This window comes from Lepidochelys kempii, chromosome 1, assembly GCF_965140285.1.
Source record: "Lepidochelys kempii isolate rLepKem1 chromosome 1, rLepKem1.hap1, whole genome shotgun sequence".
NCBI classification, from domain to species: Eukaryota; Metazoa; Chordata; order Testudines; family Cheloniidae; genus Lepidochelys; species Lepidochelys kempii.
The window spans coordinates 225,405,800-225,426,178 of record NC_136380.1 but is presented as its reverse complement, the minus strand read 5'-3'; the positions used below and the strand labels follow the sequence as shown (position 1 = coordinate 225,426,178).

Below are 20,379 nucleotides of genomic sequence, written 5' to 3'. Positions count from 1 at the left end.
CTGACTTTTATCCTTGCAAATTCATTGTGTATGTGAAAAAACATATACCCACTGATTTAAAAAGAACATGTCTGAATTTAGCCAGGATATGAAGACATTTTGTGTTGAGTCACGCTTTTCCCTCTGAACTAGAATTATGTAAAATTTATTTGTTGGTCAGTTCTTGAGTTTAAAGTGTTTTGACAATGCAGCAATAGCAGGACTGCATGGGTGGAGAGTGAACCCTGGGCTCGGGGAGGCTAGCCAGCAAGCCCCTGGCCCAGCCTGCCCCTTCTACACGAGGCCCCGCCCCTCCCACTCCCCTTCCCCCACAGGAGCGCTGGGCTGGCGATGCGCCCTCCCCGGCCCCGAACACTGGGCAGTGTGAGCAGCAGTTCCAGCCACCAGGAGTCCCCGGCCCCAGGCCGGGGTTCTGGCCATGGAGGAAGAGCCACAGAGCCCCAGCGGGAAGCAGGAGGAGACCTGGGAGCGAAGCATGGGTGGGACAACACAGGGCTGTTTGGGGAGGCACAGCCTCCCCCGGCCTTTGATACCTGCTGCCCATGCAGGACTGAACACTAGACAGAGACAACTCCCTCCTTTACCTTCAGTGAGATATCTGTCCAGTAAATCCGATTGTCTGTCACGTCAAAATCCAGAGCAGAAGCTTCTTTGACTCCCGTAAGTGGGATGGCAACATTGTTGTTGTTGGTTTCCAAAGAGATTCGCCTGATATCTGCTCTCCGAGAAAAGAGCAGGAAAGCTTCTGGGACAATGCAAGTCCTCATATCACTGATGAGCTCTAAGCCTATGGGACAGGCGCAGCGAGGGCCCTGAGGTCTGTACAGACAGAGGTGGCTGCAACCACCATTGTCCTCTGCACAAGGGTTTGCACCTGCACATTCAGTAGAAGCAAAAAGAATTTTTTGACATTGTCATCCTTTTCAAGAGAATTATCCTCAGACAGAAGTGCTAACTTTCTCCACAGTACATTGCCCCACAATCTACCTCAGCCTTGTCCTATAGCAATTACCTTAAGAATGGAAATAGTTGCAGACTTCACACCCATTCAGAACACTAATAAAGAAGACTATTGTGATAGTTTTTTGTGTAGGTTATGGAAGTCTGTCTATTAAGAGCTGCACCAACACCACCAAACACTCATTTCACACAGGCCAAACAGCTGGGAGGAGGTCTGCATTTGACACATGTAACTTAGTGCCCATTTAGACCAATCAGTGCACATGCAAAACCTGTGTCGCTCCTAGCTTTCGTGCAGACACAGAGCACAGTTCGTAGACAGGTTGTGAGATGAAGGCCTATAGAACAGTCTTAGCTTTATTAACCAACCGTTGGTCCTAAAGAAATACAAATCAACACGTAACTAAACTGAATTTTGTACATGTTCTAATAAGGCCCGGTCTACACTAGAAAATTAAGTCAGCCTAATCATGTCACTCAGGGGTGTGAAAAATCCACCCCCCTAAGTGGCGTAGTTAAGCGCACCTAAGTCCGTGCGCAGACAGCACTAGGTCGACGGAAAAATTCTTCTACCACCCCATGGGGAGGTGGATTACCCATGCCAATGGGAGAACCCCTTTTGTCGGAGTAGGCAGTGTCTACACTGAAGCAGTACAACAGCACAGCTGTAGCATTTGAAGAGCAGACAAGCCCTAAGATGACGACCAGGCTATCGAGCCCTCAAAGCCTGCAGAAGATCATTGATGACACCGTTCCCTACTCTCACTAGCTGAGTTAAATACAACCACAGATTTTCTCTCTGTTCTTGTTTATACTTTGGGGTAGTGTCTTTACAGTGTGAAAGAACCAGTTACCCCATTCAGCTGCTTATGAAGCTGCTTTTCACACTTTTTGTCCAGATCTGATTTTCAGTCACTCACCAATGATCTGATGGACATTAGTAGCTTTCAGGCCCATTAGGTCAGGCAGTTGGTCTATGATGATTTCTCTTTCTGCTGTACGCTTATGCACTCGCTCAATGCTACGCCTTTGCCAGTCAGTCCAATAGATGTAATCTCCCAGCAAAGTGAATCCAAAGATGTGAGGCAGCTTGTCCTCCACCAGAACTCTCCTGCTACTGCCATCTGCATTCATGACCTGTGCAGATACAAAAACATTTGAATGAGAGAAACCCTGCCAACATGCAGAATAATTTCTCCAGACGGCCCACAATTAATAACTAACTTTCAACACAAAATAAAAAAAACCCAACAACTAAACTATCAGAAAGGCTTTTGGCAAATCCTCCATCCACAAACCCATGCAGGACCTGTACATCTAAGGCTATATCCTTATAAGCAAAATCCTGATAAACAGATCCTAAAGTGAGGTTATGACTCAGCAAATCCTATAGTAAGAACATGCAAGAACTGATATGCTGGTTCAGACCAACGGTACATCCGTCTCCAACTGTAGCCAGTACTAGAACTTCATGGGGAATAAACAGAACTGGACAGTTGGAGTGATCCACACCATCTTCCCCCCTCCCAACTTCCGGCAGTCAGAGATTTAGGGTCGCCCCAAAAACAGGGTTACATCCCTGATCATCTTGGCTATCCTCCATTAACTTATCTAGTACTTTCTGAAACCCAGTTATACTTTTGGCCTTCACAACATCCCTAGGCAATGAGTTCCACACGTTAATTGTGTGTTATGTGAAAAAGTACTTCCTCTTGTTTGTATTAAGTCTACTGCCTGTTAATTTAATCAGATCACCCCTGATTTTTGTATTGTGTTGAAAAGAGTAAATAACACTTCCTTATTTACTTTTTCCACACCATTCATCACTTCACAAACCTCTATCACAGTGATGCCCAAACTTTTCCTCTCACCCCCTTCCCCCTCCTTACCAGTGAAGGAATGTGTCCACGCCCCCCTGGGCCAGGAGCAGAGTCATGGCTAAGCAGGGGGGCAGGAGCAGAGCCTCAGCCAGGCGCAGAGCCTCAGCCGGGGCAGGGCCACAGCCGGGGCAGGGCCACAGCACGCTCCCTCCTCACCCTTGCATGGGGGTTGGCTGGGGCTCTGCCATGCTCCCCGGACATTCCTCCATGCTGCCCTAGGGGGCGCACCCTACAGTTTGGTGACCACTACTCTAGCATATCCCCCTTTAGTCATGTCTCTTCTCACTGAACAGCCCTAATCTTTTTAGTTCCTCCTTGTAATGAAGTCAGTCCATACCTGGATTATCTTTGCCGCCTTCTCTGAATCCTTTTTCCAGTTCCACTATGCCTTTTTAAGATGTGGCAACCAGAACTGGACACAGTATTCAAGATATTGGTATTTATATAGTGGCATGATATTTTCCATCTTATTTTCTACCCTTTTCAATTAAACTTTTTGACTGCTGCTGCATATTGACCTGAAGTTTTCAGAGATCTATCCATGGTGATTCCAAGATCTTTCTTGAGTGGTAACAGCTATTTTAGAATCCATCATCATATATGTGTAGTTCGGGTTATTTTTTCAGATGTGCATTACTATACTTTGCATTTACCTATGTTGAATTTTCTCTTTTTTTTTTTTTTGCCCAGTCACTCAGTTTTGTTTGGATTTAACCATCTTGAATATTTTTGCATCATTTGCAAACTCTGCCTCCTCAGTTTTCACTCCCTTTTCCAGATCACTAATGAATGTGTTGAACAGCACAGGTCCCAGTACCGATCCTTGAGGGACCCTGACGTTTACCTCTCACTGTTGTGAAAACTGACCATTTATTCAAATCCTTTGCTTCCTACATTTTAAACCACTTTATGATCCATGAGAAGACTCTCTCTCTTATCCCATGACTACTTAGTTTACTTAAAAAAACAGGAGTACTTTTGGCATCTTAGAGACTAACAAATTTATTAGAGCGTAAGCTTTCATGGGCTACAGCCCACTTCATTGGATGCATTGAATGGAACATATAGTAAGAAGATATATATACACATACAGAGAAGGTGGAAGTTGCCATACAAACAGTAAGAGGCTAATTAATTAAGATGAGCTATTACCACAGCAGGAAAAAAAAAGCTTTTGTAGTGATAAGCAAGATGGCCCATTTAGACAATTGACAAGAAGGTGTGAGGATACCTAACATGTGGAAATAGATTCAATATGTGTAATGACCCAGCCATTCTCAGTCTCTAGTCAAACCCAGGTTAATGGTATCTTGTTTGCATATTAATTCAAGCTCAGCAGTTTCTCATTGAAGTCTGTTTTTGAAGCTTTTCTGTTGCAGAATTGCCACCCTTAAGTGTTTTACTGAGTGGCCAGAGAGGTTGAAGTGTTTTTGAATGTTATAATTCTTGACGTCTGATTTGTGTCCATTTATTCTTTTGCATAGAGACTGTCCAGTTTGGCCAATATGCATGGCAGAGGGGCATTGCTGGCACATGATGGCATATATCACATTGGTAGATATGCAGGTGAACGAGCCCCTGATGGCATGGCTAATGTGATTCGGTCCTATGATAGTGTCACTTGAATAAATATGTGGACAGAGTTGGGATCGGGCTTGGTTGCAAGGATAAGTTCCTGGGTTAGTGTTTTGTGGTATGTGGTTGCTGAAGAGTATTTGCTTCAGGTTGGGGACCTGTCTGTAAGCGAGGACTGGTCTGTCTCCCAAGATCTTAAGAGCCTTTCATGAGGGACCTTGTCAAATGCTTTCTGAAAGTCCAAGTATACTATATTGCCTGGATCATCCTTATTCACATGCTTATAGATACCCTCAAATAATTCCAATAGATTGGTGAGGCATGACTTCCCTTTACAAAAGCTGTGCTGACTCTTTCTCAACATACTGTGTTTACATATGTGCCTAATCATTCTGTTATTATAGGTTTGTTTGAGGGTTTTTTTGTTTGTTTGTTTGTTTTTTGTTTTTTTTACCAATTTGCCCAATACTCACGTTAGGCTTACCAGCCTCCAACTGCCAGGATTGCCTCCGGAGACATTTTTAAAATCACCACTTTAGTTGCTATTTATTTTGTGATCCCAAATTAGGCATATCAGTCACACATCCAGTCCTATACCTCCGATCTCCTTTCTATGTTATCTTTATTGCTTTTCATTTTAAATGGGAGGGGCAGTGTGATCTGGAGGATGAATACAAGTTTAGAAAGTCAGGAAGTCCTGGCTCAGCATATAGGCTAGTTAGCAGTCCCTTCTATGACAGCTTAGTCCAGCTCAGGACGAATGATAATATTCCACACAGCAGATTCTGCAAACTAGAGGGTTAGGGAGAACTAACTGTATCCATCATTTTAAATAACAAACCATTTTTGTGTTCTTTACAACTAAGATCAACATCTTCTGAACAATAAAAATAATGTAAATCACTTGGTGACTTTGGTCAGGACACTTCAATTCTCTACCTCAGTTTTCCCGTTGCTAAAACTGTGTAATTCTTACCTTCCTCAAAGGGGCATTGGAAGGATTAACTAACCTTTGTACAGCATTTGACCATGTTAAAGCACTGGGTAAGTGCTAAATATTATTAGTAAATACTAAGTGATGGAGGTGGAAGGAAACTAATATTTTAAAAGACGTATTTCTATGCCAACGTAACAATCATGTTACAACATGATTTGATATGATTACTGAATTTTGTGCACAGAGAAATCACTACTGAAATGTACTGCATTTACTTTAAATATTTTTCCATTTGTTTTCAACAAATGAACATTTCAGGAAAGAATTTTCCTTTTACTTCCATGCTAAAATATTGCATAACTTGTAAAATTAATCCATCTTTCAGAAAACTTTATGAAGTATCCAGATAGCATTCTCAGCCCTGCAACAGCTCAGAAAGCATCAACTTTTCTCCCCCTTCTAGAACCTACAGTGTTACCCAAGATCTTCTGACAAAACGGCCTTATTTTGGAACACTAGATTGGGGACAGCAGAAACTTTTGAATCACATTCACGTATTGTTTTAAATGGGTCCTGCGCGTCCCTGGAAGAGCCCTGGGGGCTTCCTCTTCTCTCCATGACCCACCCCAAAGATCTGTGCAAAGACAACCTTCAGTGTCAGTCAACACCAATGCATTAACCAGGGGGGCCACTGTTTTATGGTTAGAAAAACTTCCTAGCACTACGGGATGAGCAGCCTGCCTCTCTAGTGCACCATCCCCCCCTTCCACTCCCACTTGCAATCCTCAGGGCAGTGGCGACCAGGGTGAAGGGGGAAATGAAGAACAAAAAAACCCCAGATCTTTCTCGGCATAATGCAGAGCAGGCTGGTTATTTTTTTTTAAAGGTAATTTCTAATATCTTCCATATTAAAAAAATTTTTCTAGCCACCACTTTGGACCACCACCATAGTCTCCAAACACATATTTTTGATCAGAAGTGATTATGTCGCAAAACTGTCTGGTAATGCTCAATTTTCCCCATCCCACATTGAGTACCCAGTTCTGTGAGCCTTCCCTCCTTGGACAGAAATCCTTCTGAAAATAGAAGCTTTGTATGTTTGCTGGCTTGGAGGAATGGGCTTTAAATTTGTCTTAGAAATAAATTCAAAATTACTCCATGAAATGGTCACATCAAAAAGTTTTAGCCCATTATTGTACACTGTATATTTACACCCACCCACACACACACAGTGTCCACAAAAAAAGGCAGGCATTACATTTTACTTTGTGAAATTTATATTGCTACATGTATTAAGATTCTTTTGAAAGTACAATAAGCACACTTTTCCAAACCTAATTTTGTATTAAGGTACATTTACCAACCTAGGTCTACACCTTAAGCTTTTTACACCAATAACCAAATCCAAAAATGCTGCTCTTCTCATTACAGATGGTTTAATTTTTAGACTTCCCTTCGAAAACTGTGCTGTTATTCTACTTCAGAAACTTTCAACATCTGCCGACTTCCCCCATTTTTTCTAGCTGCATGGTTCCCCGACATTCTTTTTTGACAAATGAGGTGCCTGAACAAAGATGCTTAACTGAAGAAACATGAAACTGCTCTAAGAAATGTCTGTAAGGCAAACTGTGACTAACACCTTTTGCTCAAGCCAACAGTCTCTCCAACCTTCAAGCCACCAGTCTCTCTAATCAGCATGCAGAGCCCCCTTTTACAAAAATCTTCACTGGTAAAGAAAACATCTCCACCCTTTAAGTGAAACTCACCATCCACATTTTATCTTATCAGCATCTTGCTGACTTTCACAGTAGTTCTAATTCTCTGTGCTGATTTCACTTTTTTCCTCCCGAAGCCATAAAGATAAGCCACTTGTCTGTAACTAATTAATTCACAATAATTAGTGCTTGCTAAGCAGAACAGCCAGCTATGAGGCATGCCTAGACGTAAACAGATCCTGTAACTGGAAGTGACCAAATAAAATAAACAGTAGTCATCATTAAAATGTCACTAGTTACCAAAAGTAGCCACCACACTGCATTAGCTAAGTTACCACACTTTCACCCTGTACTTACAACAGAATACAATTGTGGTATTAGAGACGGTGTCCTGGGAACTGCTGGTAAAAGATTACTTAAAAAGTGTGCACTGTGAACTAAACGAAAGCTCACATAAGCTTCAAATGGCAAGCTATGCTACTAAAACAGAGCAATCAACCATACTTGTCATGAAAGGAAGGTGAGGAGGGGGCAGGGAGGAGAAGAGAAAGGAAACCATCACCTAGCCCTTTGTGAATTTCTGGTTTGGAGTGTTTAAGGAGATTACTTACCTGTAACTGGAGGTTCTTTGTGATGTGGGGCCCATATCTGTATTCCACTGTGGGTTACGCATGCGCACCATGCGCTGGGAGTCAGAAAATTTGAAAGTAGCGTCGATTGGTCTGCACATGTGCCCTGTCTCGCTTGGTGCTTCCGACAGAGGCAATAAAGGGCGAGACAGACCAAGCACCTCTTCAGGTCCTTTTCTACTGTGAATAAGGGAGGGTGAGTATTGGAATACAGAGAGGGACTACACTTCTCAAAGAACCTCCGGGTACAGGTAAGTAACCTCCTCTGGTTCCTGGAGTGATGGTCCTGATTGCATTCCACTGTGTGCGATTGACAAGTAGTATCTAAGCAGGGGGAAGGTGTGAGGCTGAGACTGGTAGGGTTGAATGGAAAACTGCCATCCAAAAGGAGGCATCAGCAGCTGAGTCCTGTACCAGGGCATAATGCCTGGTAATTGTGTGGACAGCGCTCCACGTGGCCAGTTTACAGGTATCTAGGAGTGGTACGTCCTGAAGAGACACTACGGTTGTTGCTTGAGCTCTAGTGTATGAACTAGATACACTAGATCCTGTAGGGGGCGGGAGGCTTGAGAGCTGATAGAGTAGAATGCAGCCAGAGACCCATTTGGAAATTCTCTAGGTGGAGATGGCATGCCCTCTGACTCTCTCCACTACAGTGACAAACAATCTCGGGGACTTCCTGATTGGTTTTGTTCTCTGTCGATAAAAGGCCAAGGCTGGTCATACATTGACCGAGTGGAGTCTGTTATTCTAGAAATGTACGTGGTTTTGGGAAGAATACAGGTAAGTGAATGGATTGGTTAAAGTGAAATTCCATAACCACTTTAGGGATAAATTTGGGATGTAAGTTTAAAGAAACTTTATCTTTATGAAACATGGTGTATGGAGGGTCTGCCTTCGCCGACTCTCCTCACCGATGGGATTACAAAAAAGGTGACCTTCATGAAGAGGAGGGAGATGGAGCAAGTAGCTAAGGGCTCAAAGGGAGCACTTGTCAGTACCAAAAGAACAAGTTTTGAGTCCACTTGGGGCACAATCTTTTGAGGAGGTGGGAAAGTTCTTATCAGGCCTTTCCAGAAGTCGGAACCGACTGGTTTGTGGTTGTGTGAAAATAGAGTAGCCCTCAGTAGGTTGATGGAATGCACTGACTGCTGCCAAGTAGACTCTCACGGTACTGAGGGAGAGACCCGATGTCTTCAAAGTTAGGATATAGTGTAGGATGAGTGGAATATCCATAGCTTCTGGTAGAACACCTCTTTGTTGTGTCCAGGACGAGAAATGTTTCCATTTAGCTAGGTCACATTTCCTAGTCAAGTCCTTTCTGCTATCAGAGAGGATCTCTCACAGGGCTGAAAAGCATGTACAGTCTAGGGATGGTGCCCATCCAAATACCACATCCTGAGCAGACATGCCAAACCCGTGGAGAAAAAACACGCAGAAATTGGGCTTGTTATTGGCTTGAGAGTTGCTTGTTGGCTAGTAGCTTGTTGGGCTTCTAGTGTGTTGGTTGTTGCTGCTGCCTTCCTCTTTTTTTTTTTAAAAAAAATCGGCTCCTGGCAAGCAGGGGAAAGGTGAGAAGAGAGTCGGGGTGCACAGCGGGCTCACCACAGTCCCAGATTTCACACCGGGGGGATCTAGTCACAGAGTGTTGGGGTTCTTAGGGATTGGCTTGTTTTGGCCTGGTTTTGAAATGGGATTAGCTTGATTTTTGGCTTATTGTGAAAGTCAGGGTGTTTATTTACTGCATGAAAGTTGGCAACTGTGGTCCTGAGGTGGAGTGGTCATGGTTTAGGGTGTTAGATCCTGCTGCTGTATTTGGTCAGGAGCTCGGGAAACACTGGCAGTGAAATTGGCAGACGAGACAACATGCACAGGAGGTTGGGGAACCAGAACTGTCTAGGCCAAAAAGGGGTGATCAGGATGACTGTTGCCTTGTACCGCCAGATCTTGCGTAGCACTCATTGCAGGAGCAGCACTGGAGGCAAGGCATAGTTGAACAGCTCTGATCAGGAAAGAAGGAGAGCATCACCCTGGGAGCAGTAACCTAGGGCTCCTCTGGAGCAATAGGTGGTGCACATGTTGTTGGCCTGGGAAGGAAACATCACGTGAAAATGCCATGCAGCACTGTGTCGTGATTTTCCCCACTTGTAGTCGATAGCAAAGTGCCTGCTGAGGGAGCCAGAGTACATTCTGCGTCCCTAGAAGCTAGGCTGTAAATAGGGTGATCTGACTGCTGATGCACCGGTTCCAGAGATTGACTGCTTCTGCACACAGAGAGGCAGATCTTGCTCTGTCTTGCTTGTTGATGTAGAAAACTGTCATGGTGTTGGTCTGACATTATCAGGATATGGTGAGAGTGGATGAATGGAAGATTCACATGCCTGCTTTCTCACCCTTAATTCCAGGGCACTGATGTGCATTCTGGACTCTCGAGTTGTCCATGTTCCTTGCACTGGGTGGTTGCCCACATGGGCTCCCCAACCTAGTAGGGACGCATCTGTAATTATGGCCTTGTTCAGTGAAGAGGAAAGAAAGGGGACCCCCACACATACATATGAGGATTTGTCCTTGGTGGGAATGGTCAGTGTGAAGTTTGTGGAATGATCGCTTGGGGAATAAACCAACTGTAGCCATGTTTGAAGGCAACAAAGGTGGAGACTTGCAAATGGAGTATCGTATGTGCACAAGGCCATGTGACCAAGTAGGGACAGACAGGTTTTGACTGTGACCTGAGGGTTGCTCAAGATGTGAGCTATATCATCATTCATGGTCTGGAACTTGTCTGTGCTCAAGCACACCCTTGCAGTGACAGAGTTCAGGGTTGCCTCAAAGAAATCCAAAGATTGCAGGGGGTAAGAACAGATTTTTCAATGTTTACTCTGACTCCCAGTGAGGAAAGGAGGCAGAGCATTATAGAGGCTGACATATAGACTTCTTGGCATGATTTGGTGATGAAGAGCCAGTCATTAAAGTATGGGAAAACAATGTCTGACATGAGCTGCTACCACTGAAAATATCTTGGTAAAGACTCTAGGGGCGGTAGCTATCCCAAAGGGTAGGACTCTGTATTGGAAATGGCTGGAGCCCATAAATCTGAGATACAGTCTGTGGGTGGGATAAATATTGACGTGAAAGGGACAGCGGTACCATTGGAGCCCAATGTTTCTGGCTTCTTGTCTTGCCTGTGGGACTTAGGACATCCTAAGTCCTCATGTGCTGAACTGGTGGATTTGCTTGCAGGCACATCCGGTTTCTTTGAAGTGGACTTAAAGTAAGACTTATTCCCATGCTTATGAGGAGTGCTTCCTAACTTCCCAAGCAGGCCCTGCCATGGGGTGTGTGGAGCTGGATTCCCTGGCACCGGGGTTGGACTTTGCAGCAGAAGGCAGGCTACTTGATGACTCAGGCCAATGTATGGGGTTGAGGGGGGGTTTCCAATCAGGGTCTCATTGCCTTCTCCATGAGATACTTGCGGAGATTAAACGCCCACCCTTCTTGGGTACGGCTGGGGAAGGACTGGCAAACACTGCACCAAGCCATGATATGAACTTCTCCCAAGCAGCACAGACACCACTGGTAGTCATCAGTGACTGAGAAGGACTGTGGACAGCAAGCGCAGAGTTTGAAGCCCAGAGTTCTGGGAATAGTCTGATACCCAAACAGATTATGAGGGGTTCCCCTGTAGCTTAATCTAAAGCTAAAAGATACTAAAAAACTATTAAAATTACTAAATCTATTAAAGTTTATTAAGAACTATTCAAACCCAGGTCTTTCTCCTCCTCTGTTGCATTCAACTGACCAGACCCCAGTCTATAGCAAAAATTCTTGTTGCATGACCTTTCACTTTGTACTATTAAATTTCATCCCACTTCTCTTACTCCAGTTTTCAAGGTTGTCCAAATCTTCTTGTATGATATTCCAGTCCTCTTCCATATTGGCACTGTTTCCCATCTTTGTGCCATCCATAAATTTTATTACCAAACTCCTACTTTTTCTGCCAAGATCATTCATGAAAATGTTAAACACTGATCCCAAGACTGATCCTTGAGGAACTCTACTAGTAACCTCCCTCCATCCTAGCAATTCACCTTTCAGTATGATCCGTTGTTGTCTTCTCTTTAACCAGTTCCTTACCCACCTTTCAATTCTCATATTAATCCCCATCTTCTCCAATTTAACTAATAATTTACAATGTGTGAAATCCATAGATTAGATCTACAGCATGTCCTTTGTCTTGAAAATTGGTTATCTTCTCAAAGAAAGAGATCAGGTTACTGTGGCATGATCTACGTTTTGTAAAACCATGTTGTATTTTATCCCAATTACTGTTTACCTCTATGTCCTTAACTACTCTTTCAAAATTTGTTCTCAGTTCTTGCATACAGCTGAGGTCAAACTAAGAGGCCTGTCGTTTCCCAGATCACTTTTTCCCACCTTTCATAACATATAGGTAACATACTTGCAATTCTCCAGTCATAGGGTATGACCCCTAAGTTTACAGAGTCACTGAAAATCCTTGCTATTGGGCTTGCAATTTAATGTGTCAGTTCCATTGATACTCTTGGGTGGAGATTATCTGAGCCCCCAGACTCTGTCCCATTAAACTACTTGAGTTTGGCTTCCGCCTCAGATATGATCATTTCTACTTCCACATCCTTGTTCCCATTAACCAGCAGGCCACTGCCCCCCGAACTCCTCATTATCCTTATTAAAAAGTGAGGCAAAGTATTTAAGTATTGGCCCATACGTAGATTATCTTTAATTTCCACTCCCTCCTCTGTGTTTAGCAGTCCCACCTCTTTCCTTGTTCTCTTTTTATTTATACGGCTTAAGAACTTTTTACTATTGTTTTAATTTCCATTGGAAGGTCCAACTTTGCTTGGCTTTTGGCAGTTTTCTCACTTTTCCCCCTATATTTTCTGAGTTCCAACAGGTAGCTTTCCTTGCTGATCCATCCCTTCTTCCATTTCTGTAGGTTTTCTGCTTTCTCTTAATAACCTGTTTGAATGCTTGCTCATCCAGTTTAGTCTGTAATCTTTCCTCACGAATTTTTTCCCTTTGCTCAGGATGCAGGCCTCCGATAGTTTCTGCATCTTTGACTTCCAATAATTCCAAGCCTCCTCTACATTCAGATACTGAAGTTCTTCAGTACAGTCCACTTCCCTAATTAATTCCCTTAATTTTATAACGTTTGCCGTTTTGAAATCAACCCTAGCTGCAGACCTATTTTTGTTTATCCTTCCATTTAGCAAGCATGTAGGACCATTAATCATCGCCTGATGCACAGAACTGAGATTCTCAGCACCACGCAGGACCTAGTGGATGGATCTGCAGCAATGAGTTCCCAAACTGTGGTGGGGAGACAAACAGCATGCTCATCCCTATTTTGGCACTAGCCCACCTTGCTACTGAGTACTTCAACAGAAAGGCTACTTTTCTATCGTTATGCAAGCAATGATGGATCACAGAGAATGCTTCATTGATATCTCACATTTTGAAGAACACAGGACTTAGAAAGCTCAGAAAGCTGCAAGCAGAAACATTCTTTCCCAACCGGTAGATGACCATCAGTGATGCTGAAATACCCACGCTGATCCTGGAGGACTCACCCTACCCCTTGCTCCCCTGGCTCATGAAGCTGGGCACTGGCCACCTTGACAGCACCAAGGAAAGATTCAACTACCAGCTCAGACTGGCTAGGCTGTGGAGGAGCCTCAAATAGGTCCTGGCTTGCGGCATGGTCGGAATCCCCCCTCACAGTTCACGAAAGGGGCTTCTGTTTTGGGCTCCTCAAAGGCACCCATAGTGGTTTGCGGAGTGCTGGTGGGGTCTCTGCCAAATATGGCATGCAGGTCCACGGCTCAGCACCTGATCTGCTGTTATGCTCCTAGGCCTGGTATCCCCGACAAAGTTCCTTCGCTTTCACGTGGCACTGCTGCTGCTCTCTGTCGTACCCCTTTGCCCCACAGCCTCTTCTCCCCACAGGCCAAGGAGATCCAATACTTATGTATTCCAGGCAGAAGCATACCTAGTCGTACATGATCTGTTCGGCAGCTGCACACAAGGGTGAGCTCCTAGGTGTGTAATCAGGATGAGGCACTCCACAAACATGTGGGAAGCATAAGGGGTGGATGTGGCTTCTGGGCTCCGTGACCCCAGGACAATGGAGTTTAAAATTGTGGCCCGAATGGTCACTGTCACAGGGAACGGGGCATTGTGAGACAGCTGCTGGAAGACTGTTAGGGTCGAGTCAGGTCATGTAGTGTCTACACTCACACGATGTTGCCCTCATTAGGTCAACCATGGCTCTACGCCATTCAGGGAGATGGTTTTACTATACTGCTGTAAATGGATGCTTATGTCAGCTGGCGACAGATTTGAACACAGACACGCAAACACAGACCTAACTTTGTAGTGTAGATCAGGCCTAAGTAACTTGCCCAAGATCACTCAGGAAGTCTGTAGCAGAGCAGGGAATAGAACCCAGGTCTCCCAAGTCCTAGGTGGGCAACAAGAAAACTTGGTTATTTAAGTGAACTTAACACTGGTGAAAGGTGCTGGACTGGCAGTCCAGGCACAGCACTATGGCCGTGCAACCTTGCCCACATATGCCCCAATCCTCACCTGGAAGGGTGGGAGCATAAATCAGGTTCCATGCCCATTCAAACCATAACCACTTGGCAGAGACTGGCAAGAAGTGTTGTCAATTAGTGCCAACTGTGGTGAAGAAGTTTCTTAAAGGGCACATCTGTCTACAAAGAGCTGGAGTTAGAGCAGCAGTAATTCCATCATGACCAAACAGACAGCAACATTTAGTTCCTACTGACCTTAGCTGGATTTCAAAGGTTTTAAAAGGATCCCAATGTGTAAATCACAAAACAAAAAAGAACCAGAGTGACGCAGGGGGAAAAGCAAGAAGGGACGCGGGGGCGATACATACATTCTACACAGAAGAGAAAAAAACAGTCATAAATCAACTCATTCTAGAGGATTTCAACATACACTCTTCAGACTGTGAAATTCAGAGAACAATCAGGTCACAAGCTGATCTTCCTTGCATGTGTACTCCTCTGTGGGATCCCAAACTGGATTATTCAGCCAAACTGATAACCAGGCACTCTGAATCCCTGGTTAAGAAACCTGTCTTATAATCTGAGCTAGTGTCTCCAGTGGTTTGTGCTGCTTTAACCACAGTGTGGTGTGGGTTTCACATTCTGAGGCTATTCTAAATACTTCAGACCACAGTGAGAATACAGGCTACAACAGGAAACAGATGTGCTTAACCACAAAAGCTACCTTTACTGAAAGAGTGAGTAGTTCTATGAAAGGGGGGGGAGGAGGAAATCACACACAAGAAATGCAAATGGTCTTTCCTCTGGGCAAGAGTCTTGCAAATCAGTCAAAGAAAACAATATCAATACAAAACTTCAAAAAAATATAGCATGTTGAAAATAAAATTAATTAAAACAAAAAATAGTGGCCATATCTTAAGATGCTGATGACCAAACACGATGTGAATAATACATACAACTTAATATCTCATAGTATTGTTTCCATCTGAAACCAAAAAACTTCAGAGTGGAATTTTGCATCAGAGCAATTTGTTCGGTGTCTCAATTTTTGCCAAATATTCTAGATGTAATTCACTTCTGAATACCAACAACAACGAAGTGATATAAGTGGGCTGATGCAGTGACATTCCACTTCTGGCAGCACTAGCTGACATTTGACTGGTGGTCTCAATCTAGTCAAAACACCTTGGCCATTTCATCAGTAAATTCCAGTCAGTTCCAATCAGAACAGGAAGGTTTGGCAAATCATTACTATGGTGTATTGGCAGAGTTATATGGAGGGACCCCAGTGAAGTGACCTTTCAGCATTTTCAGTATTATTTCTATTGTCATTCTGAAGATTACCTTAGCATCATTTCAGAATAGGACTGAAAACACTCTTGGTGTTCGGTTCAGCTTACCCGATTTTGGGAGATTTTTCTATTAATTATTTCTGAAGAAAGGACAATGGTTTTAATGCTATGTACTGTGGTCACCTCATGAAATTAAAAAAAAAAGCATTTAATAGGCACCTTGTTGCTGTAAGAACAACAGCTTTAAAAATAATTCAAAAGAATATAAGACACCCCAAGAACATTTCACACCAAGTTGTCCCTCCTCAAAAATGCCCTCCCACCCCAAAAACAAAACAAAAACCAAAAACCCACACCCTAAATAATCAATATGCTACACACTCCCCTGGAAAATCTGGCACTGTCATAGGCAGCATACTGAGCGTGATGGATCATTGGTCTGACCTAGTACGGCCATTCTTAAATTCAGATTTGGCCAAGTTTGCAAGGCCTTACGCTCATCTTGATATAGTGTAGTTGTAGCCATGCTGGTCCCAGGATATTAGAGACACCAGGTGGGTGAGATAAGGTCTTTTATGGGATCAACTTCTGAAGATATTACCTCTCCCACCTTGTCACTCAACTTGATGGCATTTCAGAACACAATAACTTTTGAATGCCACATCTGATCAACTCCAAAATGCCAGGGAATGTTCTAGGCATCAATGGGCACAACCATATTGATTTGGGTGAAATTCAGGAGACAGGAAAAGGAAAACGGAGGACACACAAAGCCCCTGGCATCTGGTTAGCAAACTTAGCAACTCCAACCACCTCTGTAACTGTCTATAGATCAAAGAACCAGCAGATGGCAGCCATTACCACCTTCCAGCATAACACACCCATCTCAGCTCTGCCCTTCCTCCCAACACGGTTTAAAATGTCGACACCCTGAATTACTTATCTCCCACACAGAAAGAACATAAATAAGAATGGTGAAGGTAAGGGGGAAAATGGGGGCACACAAAGAGCCCCTAGCATGGAAGCGAGAATGGGGAACCCTGGTATGGGGGAGAAAGTGACACGGAGAGCACACACAGCCCCTGCCAGAGGGAGCATGGGGGTTTCAGGAAATACAGTGGTCCAGGAAGGTGGCACACAGAGAGCTCGTCAGGGGTGAATGCAGGAATCCAAGGAGCCTCTAGTGTATGCAATGTGCCCATCTTACACAAGCAACAAAGTGTGACCCTCTAGTTCAGACATTTTAATTGTTGAGGTAGTTATTAGCTGGTCTAGCATGGGATCTGTACATGTATATACACAATAGTATGCAAAACTAATATCATTACTTAGTATGGATAATACTTATGATGTGATGGTAAAGAAGGCAAATTTGTAGTAATTCTACTCAAGATCTAATTGTTCTTTCCATGCTAGGTGTTACAGAACCCACTTTTGCTCTCAGATAAAACACCGTAAGTGTATAACAAGGATATTGCCCAAAAACTTACTAAAATTATATCTTTTCTGTATTTCTTTTTCTATTACTGCAGACATCATAAACATAGCACTTAGAGGAGAGGAAAGTGATCAGGAACAGTCAGCATGGATTCACCAAGGACAAGTCATGCCTGACTAATCTAATTGCCTTCTATGACGAGATAACTGGTTCTGTGGATGAAGGGAAAGCAGTGGACGTGTTGTTCCTTGACTTTAGCAAAGCTTTTGACACTGTCTCCCACAGTATTCTTGCCAGCAAGTTAAAGAAGTATGGGCTGGATGAATGCACTATAAGGTGGATAGAAAGCTGGCTAGATTGTCGGGCTCAACGGGTAGTGATCAATGGCTCCATGTCTAATTGGCAGCCGGTATCAAGTGGAGTGCCCCAAGGGTCGGTTTTGTTCAATATCTTCATAAATGATCTGGAGGATTGTGTGGATTGCACCCTCAGCAAATTTGCAGATGACATTAAACTGGGAGGAGAGGTAGATACGCTGGAGGGTAGGGATAGGATACAGAGGGACCTAGACAAATCGGAGGATTAGCCAAAAGAAATCTCAAGAGGTTCAACAAGGATAAGTGCAGAGTCCTGCACTTAGGACGGAAGAATCCCATGCACCGCTACAGACTAGGGACCGAATGGCTAGGCAGCAGCTCTGCAGAAAAGGACCTAGGAGTTACAGTGGACGAGAAGCTGGATATGAGTCAACAGTGTGTCCTTGTTGCCAAGAAGGCCAATGGCATTTTGGGATGTATAAGTAGGGGCATTGCCAGCAGATCGAGGGACGTGATCATTCCCCTCTATTTGACATTGGTGAGGCCTCATCTGGAGTACTGAGTCCAGTTTTGGGCCTCACACTACAAGAAGGATGTGGAAAAATTGGAAAGAGTCCAGCGGAGGGCAACAAAAATGATTAGGGGACTGGAACACATGAGTTATGAGGAAATGGGGATGTTTAGTCTACGGAAGAGAAGAATGAGGGGGGTTTGATAGCTGCTTTCAACTACCTGAAAGGGGGTTCCAAAGAGGATGGATCTAGACTGTTCTCAGTGGTAGCAGATGACAGAACAAGGAGTAATGGTCTCAAGTTGCAGTGGGGGAGATTTAGGTTGGATATTAGGAAAAACTTTTTCACTAGGAGGGTGGTGAAACACTGGAATACGTTACCTAGGGAGGTGGTGGAATCTCCTTCCTTAGAAGTTTTTAAGTTCAGGCTTGACAAAGCCCTGGCTGGGATGATTTAATTGAGGATCGGTCCTGCTTTGAGCAGGGGGTCGGATTAGATGACCTCCTGAGGTCCCTTCCAACCCTGATATTCTAGGATTCTATTCCACTTCTGTTATTGCATAAACTCACTCATTTCCCATCAGACAGCTTCTCCCAAAGTATCAATTAAGCAGTGTCTCAAATCTAGCATTTTTAACACCCTAATTACTTTCATGGTGACAAATTGATTTCAGAAACAATGGATTGTGTTATCATTGGGATTGACTCAGGCCAAAGATACCCAAGTAAATAGGGGAAAAACAGCTTCTGTTTACAAACTTCCTGACAATCAACAATGACATCCTCTAGGAAATCTCAGTAATACAAAAGAAACTACATTTGGTAGTAAAGGATCAGACAGAAATTACAGTTGAAATGAAGGACAAACAGGGTTGAGAGCACATAGACAACCTAAAAAATGTCTCAGAGAGAGAGGGGTAACATCTATATACAAATAAAAAAAGTTTTAAATGGGCAAATAAGTATTCCTGATAATGGAATAAAAACTTCAAGCATTTAACACTTCTAAAACATGGTGGAATGACCTCAAAGGGGTAATATACTAAGTGGGCACAAACTACACAAGGATAGATTAGATTGTAGATATGGAGGGGGAGCACAACAACTTAAAGATTCCATGAAAACACCATATCAGAGTGGAGGGGACCATAAAGTTTGGATATAAATCCCAAATCATAAGAATAGGAATATATCTACTAGGGTTGTATTACCACACTTCAGAGAATGAAAGATATTAGGTTTGTAGTGTTGAGGGTGATCTGAGAGAGAATTTAAAGTTAATGAGGCAATAAAAATGGGTGATTTCAACCACCCACATATAAACTGGTCATATGGTTTAGAGTCCGTGGAACAGCTACTTCGAGAACACAAGAGGAGAAGTTACTCTGGATTTAATCCTAAATCCAACATCCATCTCAGCTCAATGTGCAGCCGTGCTCAGAAAAGCAAATAAAGTGTTAGGATGTTTAAAGAATGTGGAAAAAATAATGAAAAAAATACTATAAAGCCATTCATTATATAACTAAATATAAACCTTCACCAGGAATACTGTATTCTGTTCTGGTCAACCTACCTCAAAAAAGATATAGGAATAACAGAAAGAGTTCAGAAAGAAAATACCTCAGCCCGTGGCGCTTCCTGCAGCCCCCATTGGCCTGGAACGGTGAACCACGGCGAGTGGGAGCTGCGATTGGCCAACCCTGCGGAAGCTGCAGGTAAACAAACCGGCCCGGCCCACCAGCAGCTTTCCCTGATGGGACACGTGCCAAAGGTTGCCAATCCCAGATATAAAACATAGTTTCTGTCTGGAGAAAAAAATTTCCCTAGAACCTAACCCCCGCTACTTAAATGAATTCTTATGGGAAATTGGATTCGCTTAACATTGTTTCGCTTAAAGTAGCATTTTTCAGGAACATAACTACAACGTTAAGCAAGGAGTTACTGTACATCTCTCATTTGTACAATATACCAGGGGCAGAATTAAGAGGCAAAGCGGTTTCAGATGTATGCTTCATCTGCATTTACTTCTAATATCTAAAAGAGCTATTGGTTCTGTCTAAATGTAACTATACAAAAACATGTGTGTTCAACTTGGCAGGGAGTTGACTGTTTCTACCTCTCAATTTTCAGTGCTTTATTAAAAAGTGGGGGTTGAACAAAAGCAATCAAGCTTGTCTACACATCAGTATTTCACAATATACAGATATATGAAAAAGAATTTCTCAATAACATTTTTTTGAATGCTTGGAAAACAAAATTTTCTTATTAGGGTACTGACGAAATAGAGTGTGTTGTCATCAAAGGAAAATGTAGCCCTACAATTTCAGGATTAGAATGCAGAATGGAGCATTCTCCAGATGCCAAGCTTTTAATTCCCTGGTCATACACAATAAGGTCTTCTCTGTTCAAGACCTTTGTACCCCAAAAAAAAATCTTAATAGCTTCCATTTTCTGTTGCCCGATGAAGCTGTGTTCTGAAAGCATGTGTGTACTTATGCTGAAAAGAAGCAAGATATAAAAGACGTTCCCCATTAATCATCAGGGTTAGGGAAA

General features: G+C 43.3%; 1 protein-coding gene across 5 annotated transcripts in view; it reads right to left on the bottom strand.

Moving 5' to 3' along the window:
* Nucleotides 1–20,379, bottom strand: part of LRP6 (LDL receptor related protein 6) — a 242,877-nt gene that overhangs the window by 95,563 nt on the left and 126,935 nt on the right. For all 5 annotated transcript variants that reach the window (XM_073315558.2, XM_073315591.2, XM_073315582.2 and 2 more), the window contains 2 exons: nucleotides 1,881–2,097; nucleotides 585–874 (listed from right to left, as the gene is read on the bottom strand). In XM_073315558.2, coding sequence (XP_073171659.2) covers nucleotides 585–874; nucleotides 1,881–2,097 — 507 coding nt within the window. The remainder of the gene's footprint in view (nucleotides 1–584; nucleotides 875–1,880; nucleotides 2,098–20,379) is intronic.